Here is a 15,859-nt window from a genome sequence, read left to right on the forward strand (position 1 = left end):
TTTCTCTGCTGATGAACATCAGAGCTTTCCTGGACTTCTAGAAAGTAATTTCAGGCCTAATCAGGTTTGGGATGCTCAGGCTGACATCAGCGCTGTGTGTGTGATCGCGCTCCTCCAAATCATGTGATCAGATCTGGATTCTGTTTCCAGTTTCACTCCTGCTGTGGCCTGAGAGCCTGATCCAGCCCTAATGGCCCCTCTCGGCATGCAGGATAAACATGGACAGGCTGCTTCTTATTGTGCCAAGGTGGAAAAGCAAAGCTGTGTGGGTGGGAATCAAACTAGCAAATCTCTTCATATTTGTTCAATCACCACCAGTTGAATAACAGGACTAATTATGATTTGTGTTTGAGTCCTGAATCCACCAGGTTGGTTTGCTGATTATTTGACCAATCATGCCTGCTCTGATTGACTTTTATTGCTGCTTTCTTACAACTAATCCTCAATCAGCTGATGGCTGCTGTTGGTTGCATCTGTGAGCTTGTGTGCTGGATGGACGTACTGGTCCTGGTTTGGTCTGATCAGGGTTTGTCTGGTGTTTGGGTCTAAATGGGGGTTTGTATCGTGCAGGAAACGTGCCGTCTCCTAACGCTCCTCTGAAGAGGATGCTGGCGTACACAGGCTGCTTCAGCCGCATGGCCACCATCAAGGACATCCACCTGTACCTGTCACAGCGGCTCCGCATCAAGGAGGAGGACATGAGGCTCTGGCTCTACAACAGTGAGGTGAGCAGAGATCACTCAGAAACCTCATGTTCTGTGTTCAGAGGTCGGCCTGAGATCATTTCAAAGTTCAACGCCAAAGGCAAATATAATGAGATGTTGTACTGGAGTCTATACCATTTTAAATTACTTTTCTTTATTAACTCTGTAATGTTACTATTATTGTGCTAGAACAGGGGTCTCAAACTCGCGGCCCGCGGGCCAACTGTGGCCCTCGGGACGATAGTTTGTGGCCCCTGCCTTAATATGAAAGTTTAATGTTAGTGCGGCCCGCGAGTTTGATATAATTGGCACTTTTCAGTGTTGTGTGCGGAGCTGAACGAACTTACCAATCACGGTGGAGTATATTGCTCTTGGGGGCGGGACATCGGCCGGGCCTATTTGCATTTTCTATTTGTCATTATTTGCATGCGGTACATGCGCAATCTCCGCGGCCGCTCCCGCTTCACGTGCTTCAGCATCCAGTCTAGACCCGGAAGTTGCTGATCAGTGTAGTAATTAAGGTTAGGCCCTGTAACGCTTGGGTTGTGTTTAAGGGAGGAGAGGAGGCGACAGATTCGTCAGGACGGTCAAAAACTCACAACCACACTGGTACTGGGAATTCCACAGTGTTGTCCTTTAATAAATACGCTCTTCACCAACCTTACAAAGCCCGGCTGAACGGCTGCTATATTATCAGACATGAAAATTGAGCAGCGTCCAAACAACCCCTAACATTACTATAAAGTTAGGGAGCTAACATGTCCATCTAGCACGTTTCTCCCACGCTCTCTACAGAGAAGCCGTGGCGCATACTTCTGACATCATTAGCAATACTAGAGTATCTTAAAGAGACACTACACAATTATGGCTGTTACAGCACCTGACTACGGCCAAATATAGTAGTAGGCAATCAGAAAGGTTCGGCTGAGGAGACCGTGTCGGTGAATGCGGCCCAGCCTCACCCAGACTCTACCTCCAGCGGCCCCCAGGTAAATTGAGTTTGAGACCCCTGTGCTAGAATAAGTAAATTTAAAGAAATTCAAAATCCTAACAACCTGTTCTGATGCTTCATGTCCCTGTGTGTGAAGAGGAGACTTTTAGTTTCCACAGCATGACTACCATTTTTATGATTCGTCTTTCTGAAAAGCAACGGAAAGTGTTAGCTTTTTTTTTCAGCCAGCTGACTGGCAGTGAGTAGCAACAAGACAAAAATAGGTTGGGCTTAATGTTCTTTGTGCATGATATCCAGGGAGATCTGCAGTCACAACTTTCTCTGATAGCTGGAAGAATTTTAATCTGTAAACCTCGTTATGACCAAACAGTTTAAAACATTAAATAATGAAAGCCTCTGTAAAATGACATCATGAACATCTGAACAGCCTGGCTGTTCCCCCTATGCATCTGTAAAGATACAGCATGTTTAACCAGGCTGGAGGTTACTGTTCAGTACGTTTGAATAAAACCCGTGTTTGTCCTCCAGAACTACCTGACCCTGCTTGATGATGAAGACCACACTCTGGAGAGTCTGAAGATCCAGGATGAGCAGCAGCTGGTTATTGAGGGTAAGAGAAGCTCTCCCCAATGTTCCTCTTGTTGCTTCTCAGTCACTAAACTGCAGCTGCTATATACTGAGAACATATTAGATGATGAGAAGACTTGCCATCTCTGTTTGTTCGTCCTCAGTCAGGAACAAAGACATGAGCTGGCCTGAGGAAATGTCCTTCATCGCCAACAGCAGCAAAATGGACAGACACAAAGGTACGCTGAGGTTCTCTGGGTTCTCCTTCACATTCTCTGCTGCTGGGCTCAGTGGAAGACTTAAGGACCAATTCTTTATTCTTCATGGCCAGTTCACTCAGGATGATATCAGAAGAACCTGAACATCTGACTCAGTGAGCTTAACTCTGATGGCCCAAACATCAACTAAAAGTATTTAGTTGATGGTTTTGTTTCAGAGATGTCAATCCATCAGTGAGTGAAAAACACCTGCTAGTTTAAATGCTCTTATTATTAGATTTTGTTAAAAGAGAAGAGAGGACAGATCATGAAGAACAGGATAGAAACTACATCCATGTGACCCTTCCTCCTTTTCCTCTTCCTCCTTTATCATTGCCTTATCACTCCAGCTGTTGTCTCTCATGCTCCTAGTCTGTAGCAGAAATCATTTTTAGTATCTAAAACACTTTAGCCATCAGACGTCCCCTAGCAGCTCCAGCAGGAGTTCTTCTGTGATTTGTAGTTTTTTCTCCACATCACTTGCATCATACGGTTTCTTACTCGGCAGCAGGCCTGTGTTGCATCATCTCTGATGTCCTGCTGTTTGATGTGCAGCAGTCCTCTTTGTCCTGCACATTTCATAAACTCATGAAGATGAATGTTACTGTAATGCTGCTCTCTTAGATTTATTGTTTTCAGCAGCTGTAGAGGTTTCTACTATGGATTATTCTGGCTGTGGCACACAAAATAAAAACAATAATGTTAACAAAACTTTTAGGATAATTTTACTTGTTTACGAGAAAAGAAATGACAATATTTTCTGATGTAAACTGTTAAAAGATTGCAAGAAAAAAATGATAATTTTTCAACAACTAAAGGGATACATTTCTCATATTAAAATTAAGATATTCTATGACATTGTAAGTCAGAAATGTGCATAACCCTCCCCCCCCCTCAAATTATAAAATCAGACATTTGCCACAGAACATGCCAGAAGTCTTCTCAAGTTGAAGTGATACGTTTACAAGATGCACATCTGGATCTTTCCAAAGTGTAAACGGAAGATTCTTCCTGCATCAGAACTTCTCCTGGGTGCAGAATCACCATGAATGCCTTGAGATCCAGAACACACACCTGAGATGTTGAGAAAGAAGTTGCAGTATGACTGCTCTGGATCTGCACCTTGGAGAGGATGTGAGAGGAAAAAGAGTCTAGATGCTTCACTATAATATCCAGAAGCACATCTCCTAAATTTACCACTGATATTCTGGAGGACTTCTGCAATTTATTGTCACAAATGTCCAACTTTGTCAGAGGTATCTCAGTTTTAGTATTGTAAATGTTTGCCTTTAATTATGAAAAAAGATCCTTTATTCTACAATTTTTTGTCATCAACATGTCCAATTATTTTTCTTTTTTAATGTTTTTTTAATCTGCAATTGCCCCTTAATGCTTTTTCATTTTCACTCATTATTATTGTTTAATGCAGGGGTGTCAAACTCCAGTCTTCAAAGGCCACTGTCCTGCAGTTTTTAGATGTGCCACAGCTACCGTACACTGGAATGAAATGGCTTAATTACCTCCTTCTTGTGTAGATCAGTTCTCCAGCGTCTTGCTAATGACCTAATTATTCTATTCAGGTGTGCTGCAGCAGAGGCACATCTAAAAGTTTCAGGGCAGTGGCCCTCCAGGACTGGAGTTTGACACCTGTGGTTTAATGGCTAAAAAAATGCTGCTTAACTGAGTGTCAAAGTTCCTCTTTTGCTTGATGTATGTTTAGAACAGAGTTTTGCATTGAGCTTTAAAAATATTGATCATAAATTTAATTCTGTAAATAAAACCTTTGTTGATTTCTTGTTTTGTTTACCACTGCCTAGTTCCTACTGAGAAAGGAGCGACTGGTCTCAGTAACCTTGGCAACACGTGTTTCATGAACTCCAGCATTCAGTGTGTGAGCAACACCAAGCCTCTGTCGGACTACTTTCTGTCGGGGAGGCATCTGTACGAGCTCAACAGGTGCTGAGTGGTCTGCATGACATCGGCGCGCTCCAGAGTGTTTCCGTCCCGCTCACCCTGTATGCCGTTTATGCCGTTTCTCTTCAGGATCAACCCCATTGGGATGAGGGGTCACATGGCCAAGTGTTATGGAGACCTGGTGCTGGAGCTGTGGAGTGGGACCCAGAAGAGCATCGCTCCGCTCAAACTCAGGGTGAGGCTTTCATCCAGTCTGTCCTGCAAACCCAAAGGGTTCAGGACGCTCCACCTTTCTGTTGATGCGTCCAAGCTTTAAAAGAATGAAACAAACCAAACTGTTTTCTCCCTAGTGGACGATAGCAAAGTATGCCCCTCGCTTCAACGGCTTCCAGCAGCAGGACTCCCAGGAGCTGCTGGCGTTCCTCCTGGATGGCCTCCATGAAGACCTGAACCGGGTCCATGAGAAGCCATATGTGGAGCTGAAGGACAGCGACGGGCGGCCGGACTGGGAAGTGGCTTCTGAGGTCAGAGCGCTGCTGATTGGCTCTCCTGTCTTCCTCCCTCCTCCCATATCACACACACGCTGTGTGTGTACAGTTATTAAATAAACGTATCTTTCTGTCAATATTGGATAAGTCGTCACAAAAACGTTCATCCATATACCCAATTTTTAATACTAAGCTGGAAAGGTACATTGTCTGGAGTGGGAAAGTGACAGCCACCAGGAGGCAGCAGTGTTTGTCTTTTCCCTGTAGTTTTACTTTATGGGATTTTTGGTACATTTGTTTCACTCTGGGAATGAAGAGCTGGATCTTACTGTAGATCCAGCTTTCAAAGCAGATATAAAAGTTTTTCTTTTTTTTCTTGTTTCTAGTTATGATGGATAAAGATAGTAGCAGAGTCCACATCACTGCAGATGTTGTTTTAATACTTCTCTTAGATTCAGTTTTAATCCTAATCAATAAAAACTTTCCATCTACAATATCTAATCTCTGCAAATGGATCAGAAAATTCCTTCTCAAACCAGGGGAGGTCCACTGTTTTCCTCTTTTCTGACCGACCCGTATCCAAGTCACAGGCTCTTGTTCTCATCATGGCTTGTGATGTACTGCGTTGCTTAAGAAGCTGCTGCACGGTGGTGCTGTTGTCCTCGGTGTGTGCTTATGTTCTTCATCTCTGCAGGCCTGGGAGAACCACCTTCGCAGGAACCGCTCCATCGTGGTGGATCTGTTCCACGGTCAGCTCAAGTCCCAGGTCAAGTGTAAAACCTGTGGCCACATCAGCGCTCGCTTCGACCCCTTCAACTTCCTGTCCCTGCCTCTGCCCATGGACAGCTCCATGCATCTGGAGATCACTGGTTAGTGAGACCACACCAGTGAGAACAAACATGGTGTGTCGGGAAAAGATCCAGGATAAAGTTCAGTGTTGTGTGTGCAGTTATTAAACTGGACGGCTCCACGCCAGTGCGGTACGGACTGAGGCTGAACATGGATGAGAAATACACGGGGCTGAAGAAGCTGCTAAGCGAGCTGTGCAGCCTGAAGCCGGAGCAGATCCTCCTGGCTGAGGTCCATGCTTCCAACATCAAGGTAGTCCCATGGTGCTGCTGCTGCTAACACAGCTGTACTCTCTGGAGTTCTGCAGCCTAACATGTAAGCTGTCCGTGTTCAGAACTTCCCTCAGGACAACCAGAAGGTGCGTCTCTCTGTCAATGGTTTCCTCTGTGCGTTTGAGGTCCCGGTGCCTGGTTCACCAACGTCTCTGAGCTCGCCCACACTCACAGGTTACTCTTCTCTAGCAGCAGACTTTTCACTAACTGGAGGTCTGCATGGTCCTCTACTACTGTCTCTGCATTTTCTGTTTTCATCATTTTTTGCCTTGTTCAACCAGACATCACCCCAACAGTCAACGGCTCAGCTGCTAACGGTCACCTGATCGCTAACGGTGGGCCCGGCACACTGCTGCCCTGCACCCCAGAGACGCCTCTGGTCAATGGGGTTGCCAACGGACATATGAGCCCCATGCAGGACAGCCCTTTCATTGGATACATCATCGCCATGCACAGAAAGATGGTGAGAATAGTCCAAAAATCGTCCCAGTACTGATTGCAGTAAAAAGATGATGTAGTTTTGAGTCCATAATAATATATTGATAATGGTGTAATAACGCAAGTTCAGCCTCTCAAACATGAATAAAGTTTAATTTGTAAAGAACACTTAACACTGGGACCAGAAGACATTTTAAATACCACCCCCCCAAAAAACCAAAAACAATAAAAACGGAAATAAGCACCACACACAACCGAAACCGTAAATAAAATGGGTTATGATATCTCTGTAAACAAAATTGACCTTCAAAAAAATATTAGTCATCAGAATGAAAATGATGAAGCTCATTTCAATGTATCGTGCTATTAACTAGCTGATTAGTTGCGCATTGCGACAATCTTAGGTGAGAAGTCACTGAGCATGTGTTGCTAAGTGACATTTGAAAATGGCCGATGTGTTTATGCTGGTGACACGTCCATGTTTGTTTCCCCTTTTCAGATGCGGACAGAGTTGTACTTCCTGTCATCTCAGAAGAACCGGCCCAGCCTGTTTGGGATGCCACTCATTGTCCCCTGCACTGTCCACACCAGTAAGAAGGACCTGTATGACGCAGTCTGGATCCAAGTGTCCCGACTGGCCAGCCCACTGCCCCCCCAGGAGGCCAGCAACCATGCTCAGGACTGGTAATTCTCACAAATGTCTTAGTCTTCTCATGCATATGTCTCACAGCAGTTAGTGGATGAACATGATGAATATGGTTGACCTTAAAACGTAGCAATTGATCAGAAGTCTTCTTCTCTTCTTATGCATTAAAAATCTATTCCGCTTCATAATAAATCATATTATTGTTCGTGTCAGTTGAAATTCTTAGAAAAACTAATATGAAGGATAAATGTTCTTCAGCACTGAGTTTTAATTTCACATTTGAAAGAAGAAAAAAAATGAATTCTATTCTTTTTAAAAATATGTTTTTTTGACATATTTGTTAAAACTGTTACTACGTAATGACAGTATGGTATGAGACAGCCAATCAGAGCCAGGAGGCTCTGATTGGCTGTCAATCCCAACTGACATCAGGGTCTAGTTGGGATCTGTCTGTGATTGGTAGGAGGCTGAAGGTCTGTCAGTAGCAGGGTTGTCTGCTGCTGAATGCCTGACAAGCTTCTGTTCATCACAAACGCATCATATTGTTGATCTTTCCTTTTCCTAACCTGCAGTGATGACAGCATGGGGTACCAGTACCCCTTCACTCTGCGGGTGGTGGGGAAGGACGGAAACTCGTGTGCTTGGTGTCCCTGGTACAGGTAGGATCCACTCACAGGCATTTGCCACAAGTTAAGAAGCAACACATCAGATTCATGCTCTCACATTACATAACATTTATAAGAAACATGTTTAATGCAACATTCGGGTTCAGAAAATGAATTATTCCATTTGTTTTGTTAATGTGTTTGTCCTGTTCCAGGTTCTGTCGAGGCTGCACCATAGAGTGTACAGAGGACAGAGCCTCTGTAGGGAATGCTTATATAGCTGTGGACTGGGATCCCACCGCCCTGCACCTTCGCTACCAGACCTCCCAGGAGAGGGTAACATACACACCAGCAGCCTCAGACTGGGAGCAGCACATAACACACACACCACTGTGGGGAGGAATTTCTACACTAGCCGAACGAAAAAAAGAAATCTATGAGATTTGCAGTGCTGTTTGCCTCTCTACACGTTCCTTCTGTCTTTGCTTTTTGACAGTAATCAAATTTCTAAAATTGGATAAAGATAACCTGAGAAAATACTAAAAGTAGTTATCAAATGATGATTTTGTTCATTAAGGGAAAAGAAAACTATCCAAACCAACTGGAACTTCTTGGAAAAGGTTACAGATAGGCAAAATGTCTTGTTTAAGTGACAAGTTGGCTAAATGTGTCACACATTCAGTAAAGCAAAGATCTTTACTGAATATAATCAAAATATTGTGTTTGTAAGTGAAAGAGAAGGCGGGCAGTGCAGAGCAGCAACCGTCTCTGTGTCTCCCTGCAGATTGTGGAGGAGCACTGCAGTGTGGAGCAGTCTCGACGAGCTCAGGCTGAGCCCATCAGCTTGGACAGCTGTCTGAAGGCCTTCACCAGTGAAGAGGAGCTGGGGGAGGATGAGCTCTACTACTGCTCAAAGTGCAAAACCCACAGGCTGGCCACCAAGAAGCTGGACCTGTGGAGGCTCCCGCCCATCCTGGTCCGTAAACCATGAACCCTGGAGCTGGCTTCCACATGGGCTTACAATAATGACTGTATGTGAGGTGTTTAAATGTCTGCCACGTGTATTTTCTCCAGATTGTCCACCTGAAGCGCTTCCAGTTTGTCAACGGTCGCTGGATAAAGTCTCAGAAGATTGTTAAATTCCCTCGAGGGAGTTTTGACCCCAGCGCCTTCCTGGCCCCCAGAGATCTGGAGCATCGCTCCCTGCACTCACGCAGTGAGAGCGAGGACCTGCTGAGAGTCGGGGAAGACAACCTGTCCTCCATCTCTGCTCCGGCTGGCTTCTGCAACCTGCCCAAAGGTACTTCCACTAACTTCCTGCTTAGCGAGTCACTGAGATAATAACTCCAAGCTCCATGTTAGTTCACAGCTGTTACACAGTGAAGTATAAGGAAGTTTGTCAACATTTGTTCATAAGTTTCTGATTCTTTAGAAAATGGGTGTCCAGCAGAGGGAGCTCTAGTGCACGTGTGGCTGTGAGAGCAACATGAGTGATATCAGGAGGATTAGAATGGTTCAAAATGTCCCAAATATAGCTGAGCAGCTACCAGACACAGGGTCAGAATCCTACTGTCTTTATAGGTCATTCTCTGGGGTTTCTTTGATTGTTTTTAGTTGACTGTTTTCTTGAATTAATTTGAACCGAAAGGTTGATTTTATTATTATTATTATTTTAATAGAAATATTGTCTATTTTGATGCACAGTCAGCTCCTTTAAGTGCTGTACTCAGTACCATTGCTAGTCATTTGTGTACCTTAAGCACAATTGCTTCTAGACCTGCATCAGCTGCTTCCACATATTTCTCTTCTGTTTTATATCATTATAATTCCTTTTATTGTGTGAGTCAAAATGAACTATGCTAATGAAAGCTGAATATTCTGTTCCTTCTAAAACTACATTCAAATAGAAGGCAGATGGAACCCAAATTCAATTCTTTTTGCCCAACCTATATTTGACTTTTTCACGGCAGTCTGAAAGGCCCAATTCAGATCTTTTCATGTCCCCCCAAAAAACGGATCTCTGCCACTTTCATATGTGGAATATTAACAAATGTTAATATTGTCTGGACACATGAGGAGATGTATGAGCCATAACCATGTGCAGTATGTTTATTGTGTAATTGGTGCATTTTGTAATTTGACTTTTATATACTGATCTTATTTTGCTATAGGCCTATTTAAACTTTTTAAAATAATAATCCACCTCTTTTTATTGTCCTGACCTTGCACAGCTTTTTGGTAAAAGTTGGAAGTGGAATAGTTACAGTGTGAAACCCCAGTTGGTAATAATGATGACATAAGTGGTGACTAGGACTCAAATTGTGAACTATTGCCCTGCAACTTTTGAACTTTCCAATTTTTAACAAAGTTCTGTATAAAGTCAAGACAGTAAAGAGACATGCTGTTTCCATATTGGTTTAGATATCTCTCTTCCCTTAAAGCTGCAGTATGTAAGTTTTATAAAGAATATGTTTTTTTTACATGTATGTTAAAAATCTCACCAGGCTGTGACAGTGTAACAGCCTGGAATAATCTGGGAAAAGATCGATGATCTCCCCTCCTCTCTGAGCTATTATTGCTATCTGAAGAAATCCGCAAAAACAACCAATCAGAGCGAGGGGGAGGGTTTTAGTATTGTTAATCAAACTCATGTACATGCCACGAATTGTGCAAATGGCAGAGAAACAATTCAGTTACAGAAAACCATTTATCTACTGTCAAGAGTAGCCATGCTAGCTAGCATTAGCATCCACAACAGACTCTGCTAGCTGCAGCACCACAGTCAAGGGTAGGAAAGGATGAGATCCTCCACACAAGGTTGTTATTGACATTGCTAAAACCTGCCTCCTGACTCTGATTGGTTGTTTTTAGTTAGCACTGTGATACGGCAAAGGAGCTCAATTTTCTCCACAGATTATCTGTCTCATGCCATACTGTCAACACATAGTGACAGTTTCAACAAATATGTGGAAAAATATATGTATTTCATTATAAGTTGCATACTGCATCTTTAATGAGTGAAGTCTCATAAATAGTTTGATCTGAAACATGTTTTTGTGACAATATAGCAAAAACAGAAGAAATCTGTGAAATGGGAACATCCTTTTTCCAGAATTTAACACTAATAGCAGGGCAGTAACTGAATATCTTTACCTTCCTAAAATCCAGTGAATATTGTTGGGGATCCAGTCAGGTGGAGATGGAAGGTCATTAACATTTATCCGGTTTTGTTTTATAACAGCCTCTCCAGCCTCCAGCAGGAGATCAGCGCCATCTCTCAGTCGGAACAGCAGCCCCTCCGGTAGTCCAAAGCCTGCTGGTCGCAGGCCAGGCCGGCTACGGCTGCCGCAGCTTGGCAGCAAGCACCGGCTCTCCAGCAGCAAGGAGAACTTAGACGGAGCTGCGTCCTCTGAAGCCGACTCCCGGGACGGTGTGTCGCAGGCGGACACAGAGGAGAGGGTGGCGATAGTGGCAGGAGCAGGGCCTGTGGGCTCCAGCGATCAGGCGGCGTCAGAGTCATCCTGCGGCACAGAGGCGTCCAGCAGCCACTGTGACGTAATCCTGATGAACGGAGACAGCAACGGGATGGGGTCAGACTGCAGCATAGAGAGCAACGTGGATCCTGACAGTTCTCTGCTTCAGCACAGGGACATGTGTCTGGATCCCCTCTACAACCTCTATGCAATATCAGTCAGTACCATCCTCATATTCACTCTAGTAATGAGTTTATGCTGTTAGTAATTAAACAAACTTCTGAATCTGTCTATTTTTATCCTCTCAGTGTCATTCAGGAATCATGGGAGGGGGCCACTATGTGACATATGCTAAAAACCCCAATGACAAGTGGTACTGTTACAATGACAGCAGCTGTAAGGTAACCAAACACACACATCAGGGCTTTAGAAGTGATCCTGGTTGGCCTTTTGGTCTGAGTGAATCACCAGAGAATTGACTAAAATCATGTGTGTTTTCCTGCTAACCCTGCGTGGGTGTTTCTCTTCTGACAGACACTTTTAAAATACACATAACACTATGAAGTTTATTTTTCTGGCAGTTAAGAAAAACAAACATTTTCTCATTAGCATTTTTACACCAGGAGTGTTAAATTCATTTTCATTTTTGGCCACATCAAGATCATGACCAGCTGTGGCAGAGTGTATTGATAAAACCTGTGAAAACATTAATAATGGTCTGTCTCTTTGATTTGATCTGCAAAATGTAACATTTTTTATGTGGTTTTCTAGAGTCTAGAGGGCCACGTAAGAAACTATGGCGGGCCACATTTGGCCTCCGGGCCTTCAGTTTAATGCATGTTTTACACTTTACTCTACAGCGTCTTAAAGTTTTCTATGTTGCAACCAAAGACATCCCTGAATTCTAAAAGTTAATGACCCACCACTCTAACTTTAGAACATGGTGGTGGCAGCATTATGCTGCGGGTTCACATCCTAACAGGATGTGAACCTCCACAATATGCACTTAAGTTTATCTATCATAAAGTCACAACAAATTACATTTAAGTTTATAGTCCTGGACTAAATGTGAGCTATTTAAAGGTGTATGTATGCTTTGTGAGGTGCTGTAAATATATATTCATGTGTTATCTGAAGAAGCCTTTTATAGGTTTGCCTCCCTCTTTCTGGTGTTTCACAACGTGACATGGTGGATCTGTCGTTTCAACAGGAAGTTCACTCTGAGGAGATTGACACCGACTCAGCCTACATCCTGTTCTATGAGCAGCAGGGAGTCGACTACTCCCAGTTCCTGCCAAAGATCGACGGCAAAAAGATGGCCGACACCAGTAGCATGGACGAAGACTTTGAGTCCGACTACAAGAAGTACTGTGTCCTTCAGTGAGCGCGCCGCCTTCCAGTCACTACACTACACCTGCTCCCCGCTCTGGCTCTGGGCAGGAAGCGCCAGCTGTTTGAATCCTCCCAGACTGCTAACGGCTCGGAGCCACGCCTCTGTCCGCCTGCATGGAGGCAGCGCAGCACTTCTAACCAATCCAAACCTAGATTAGTCACATCCGCCCCTCCCCTCCTTTTCCAAAGCACTAATGTGGTACAAGTGAAAGCCCAGTGAAAAAAATAAAATAAAATAAAACAATCCTCAATTATGTGTATTTTGCCATAGCATACCTGTAACATTCAGCTGAACCTCACAGATCTCTGAATGTATGCCGATGTGGCCGAGTCGTGAAGTGATGTTACTTTCCCACTGTGCATTGGTCACCTGTGATGATGGGAGGAGAAAAAGCATTTCCGCCTGAGGTTGTGTCATCAGAGGAAGAACAGTGTCGCTGTTCTCTGGGTCTGGAATGCCATTTGGGAATAGTTAAAGTTCAGTACATACATGCTGGTGTCATATGTGGTGCCACAGGCCATTATGGATTTGAAACTTCTTATCTAGACTATTGGATACTGTGAGATGCTTTTAAAGCTGTTTTATTAGGGTAATGTGTCACTAGGATTAATATCATATTCTACCTCATCATATTCCCATCATGCAGTCTGTGCAGCAGCTGTAGCCTAAATGTATGAAACAGTGTTAATGAGAAATATGTTGTTCCTTCCACTGTAGGAGACGAGGTACTTGCATTTCAGAGTTCCCACACCAAAAAAAGAGAAAATGCAGCCCTCTACACCCACGCCTGAATCCCACGGCTGCCAAATGACTGGTGTAGACTTGTGTAAAGCCACAACTCCAGGAGCTCACCTGGGAACCTCCATTTATTCTGGAGAGGTGCCATGATTTCAATAAAACTGAAGCGTAAATATGTTCAGTATATGTTCATGACTTTTTCCCTGGATTCTGGGGAGGTGGCGTTTTATAAGACATGTTTTATTTTTGTAAACAGAAAGGCTTTCTGTTGAGGCGGATCTCTTTAGATCAGACCTGGATGTCTAGCTGAAGCCACGCCCACAGGAAGCAAGCTTCTCTTTGCACCTTACCCCTGCTCCAGTTCCCTGCTGTCACTTTACACATCTTTCTGATGATTAAATCTTTGCAACCTTAGAAACAAACCTGGAACATTTAGGGAGAAAACATTTTGACTGCACTATCATAAAGAATTTTATCAGTGGTTTTATTATTTTAATATTTAATCAATAACCTAAAAAACACTTGACTGATTCAGCTGAGCCTTCGAAGTGTAGTAATTTAAGTGATGTCAATTTAAAGGGATAGTACCCACTTTTTGAAGTGAGGTTTTGTTAAGAGGCTGTCTTAAAACTACCGCAATCTCAAAGAATTTTCTGCACTTAATGTAAACATTGATTCATAAATCTTTAAACCAGTCATATTTACTATGGATGTGTTTCTAGTGAGAATGTTAGTTAGTTGGTTGGAAAGTTAGTTGGTGAATCACAGGAGCAGGTAGAACATGTGCAGCTACGCAGAAAGAGGTAAATGTACCAGTACATCTTTCACATTTGAAGGCCATTGTGGCAGACCATAATGTCCCAATTTACCTGCAAACAGAGAGAGAGTTTTGTGTAAATAAAGATTTAATGCAAACATGACTGCACTGAAAGATTTGTAAAATAGTGTTAGCATAACTCATTATGCTCATTTTGAGATTTCGGTTTTAAAAATAAAAGTTTGTTTTAGCCTCGGTCTGGCTCTGGCTCTACTGAAAGTAGGATATTGACTGCTCATGACCTCACACCTGAACCCCACTTCAGGAGATTTCTACTTGTGATTAATATCTGAACCCTCGTCAGCCTGCCACTGGTTCAAAGTGGTGAACTTTGAAGTGATTTCCACCTGATTCAGCTCCTGAGTCAAACAGGTTTTTCATTATAAAATCAGCTGGTTTAAGCCTGTATATTTATGATTTTGTGCTAATCTGGTGTCGGATTTGTAAGCCCCTTTACAGATTTTTTCAGACAACCTGCTGATGTGGGCTGATAGTAAAGTCTGACATCAGATGACTCATGGTTACTATACAGATTAAATATGTGCAGTAGCGCCAAAGGTTCATGTTTGAGTTCATAACATGACATCTGAGCACACATTCAGCTAAAACAAGTTCCAACGGCCTCAAAATGAGATTTGTTTGCACCATTAACGCCCGGCATGAATTGAAAGGATAAAGCTGCACTGCATTCCTTAAGTGAGCAGCTTGGTCAAAAGTTTCTGTCATTTCAACTGAATGCAAGCACAAAGGCAAACGTGTTTCTTTCACTTAAAGCTTGGTCTGTTTTAAGTTAATCAGTAGTAGTAGGAAACCTCTGCAGCTGAAATGTCCTCTGGCTCCCCCACTACACACACACACAACAGATGTTTGCTTCCTTTTTAGCTGCTGTATTCATGGAGTAGACATCGTTCTGGAGAATATGTATTAGAATGAAGTCATCTTTTCCTTTGCAAAGACTGTTGAATGAATGAAAGTATGCAGACGAGTGCTATTTATGTTTGCTCTGAATGCTTTTTTCCTCCACCTTTCTGCCTTTTAGCTGAGCTATTAATAACGTTCAGTTTTATGTGTTTGAAATGACTCAAAGGGAAAATTGCAGTAAGGATCAGATCAGTCAAGAACCCATTTTCTAGTGCTACATTCAGTTATATGCCCAGTACATGTCAGTTTTTGATTTTATTGTTTTCTGTCCATAAATGTGCCCTCAGGCCACCTGCAGCTCAAACTGTTGTTAAAAATAGGGGCTAATTTTAGCACAATTTTCAGAAATAAAAAGATCTGCCTAATGGAACCAATCTGTTAGCTGAGGCTGGACAAACAGACCCAGTTAAACCACAGGGCTTATGCCCCCTGCCCCGCCCCTTACCCCGCACATAACTTCAGCATGTTGGCAGGCGGAGCGATCTACTACTGAGCTGTCTGTCTTTTTGTAGCCTCTTTTTATTTAACTTCTGTACTGTCAGATTGAAAGCTGACTTGTTAATTTAAAAACAACAACAAAAAATGCTTTTTTGTAAGGTGTTTGTTGAAAGAAGGTGACATTGCACTGACATTAAAACATGTACATAAAGTGTTTTGTAAATAAGCCAATGAAAACTGTGTATTTGAATATGAACTGTACAAACTATTGTAGTTGTATATGGAGTAATACTGTTGATCTGTAACAAAATAACCAAGCAACAAATTAAACTGCAGATGAAATTCCATTCATTAAAAATGATTGTTTTTGTTGTTCAAAGTTGTGGA

At 42.9% G+C, this 15,859-nt stretch overlaps 1 protein-coding gene across 6 annotated transcripts in view; it reads left to right on the forward strand.

Annotated features, from left to right (window-relative positions):
- Positions 1-15,819, forward strand: part of usp32 (ubiquitin specific peptidase 32) — a 58,099-nt gene extending 42,280 nt beyond the window's left edge. For 3 of the 6 annotated variants that reach the window (XM_028045051.1, XM_028045053.1, XM_028045052.1), the window contains exons 17-35: positions 571-725; positions 2,185-2,266; positions 2,388-2,462; positions 4,298-4,436; positions 4,524-4,629; positions 4,745-4,918; positions 5,577-5,751; positions 5,832-5,983; positions 6,066-6,177; positions 6,285-6,466; positions 6,941-7,125; positions 7,660-7,746; positions 7,908-8,028; positions 8,477-8,668; positions 8,767-8,992; positions 10,934-11,382; positions 11,474-11,566; positions 12,376-12,545; positions 13,276-15,819. In XM_028045051.1, the coding sequence (XP_027900852.1) occupies positions 571-725; positions 2,185-2,266; positions 2,388-2,462; positions 4,298-4,436; positions 4,524-4,629; positions 4,745-4,918; positions 5,577-5,751; positions 5,832-5,983; positions 6,066-6,177; positions 6,285-6,466; positions 6,941-7,125; positions 7,660-7,746; positions 7,908-8,028; positions 8,477-8,668; positions 8,767-8,992; positions 10,934-11,382; positions 11,474-11,566; positions 12,376-12,545; positions 13,276-13,369 (2,969 nt within the window). In that variant the 3' untranslated portion in view covers positions 13,370-15,819. Of the gene's footprint in view, positions 1-570; positions 726-2,184; positions 2,267-2,387; positions 2,463-4,297; positions 4,437-4,523; positions 4,630-4,744; positions 4,919-5,576; positions 5,752-5,831; positions 5,984-6,065; positions 6,178-6,284; positions 6,467-6,940; positions 7,126-7,659; positions 7,747-7,907; positions 8,029-8,476; positions 8,669-8,766; positions 8,993-10,933; positions 11,383-11,473; positions 11,567-12,375 lie in introns of all 6 variants that reach the window. The other 3 variants (XM_028045054.1, XM_028045056.1, XM_028045055.1) reach the window with 1 other exon arrangement.
- Positions 15,820-15,859: the final 40 nt, after the last annotated feature.

Source organism: Xiphophorus couchianus, chromosome 18, assembly GCF_001444195.1.
Source record: "Xiphophorus couchianus chromosome 18, X_couchianus-1.0, whole genome shotgun sequence".
Taxonomy (NCBI): Eukaryota; Metazoa; Chordata; class Actinopteri; order Cyprinodontiformes; family Poeciliidae; genus Xiphophorus; species Xiphophorus couchianus.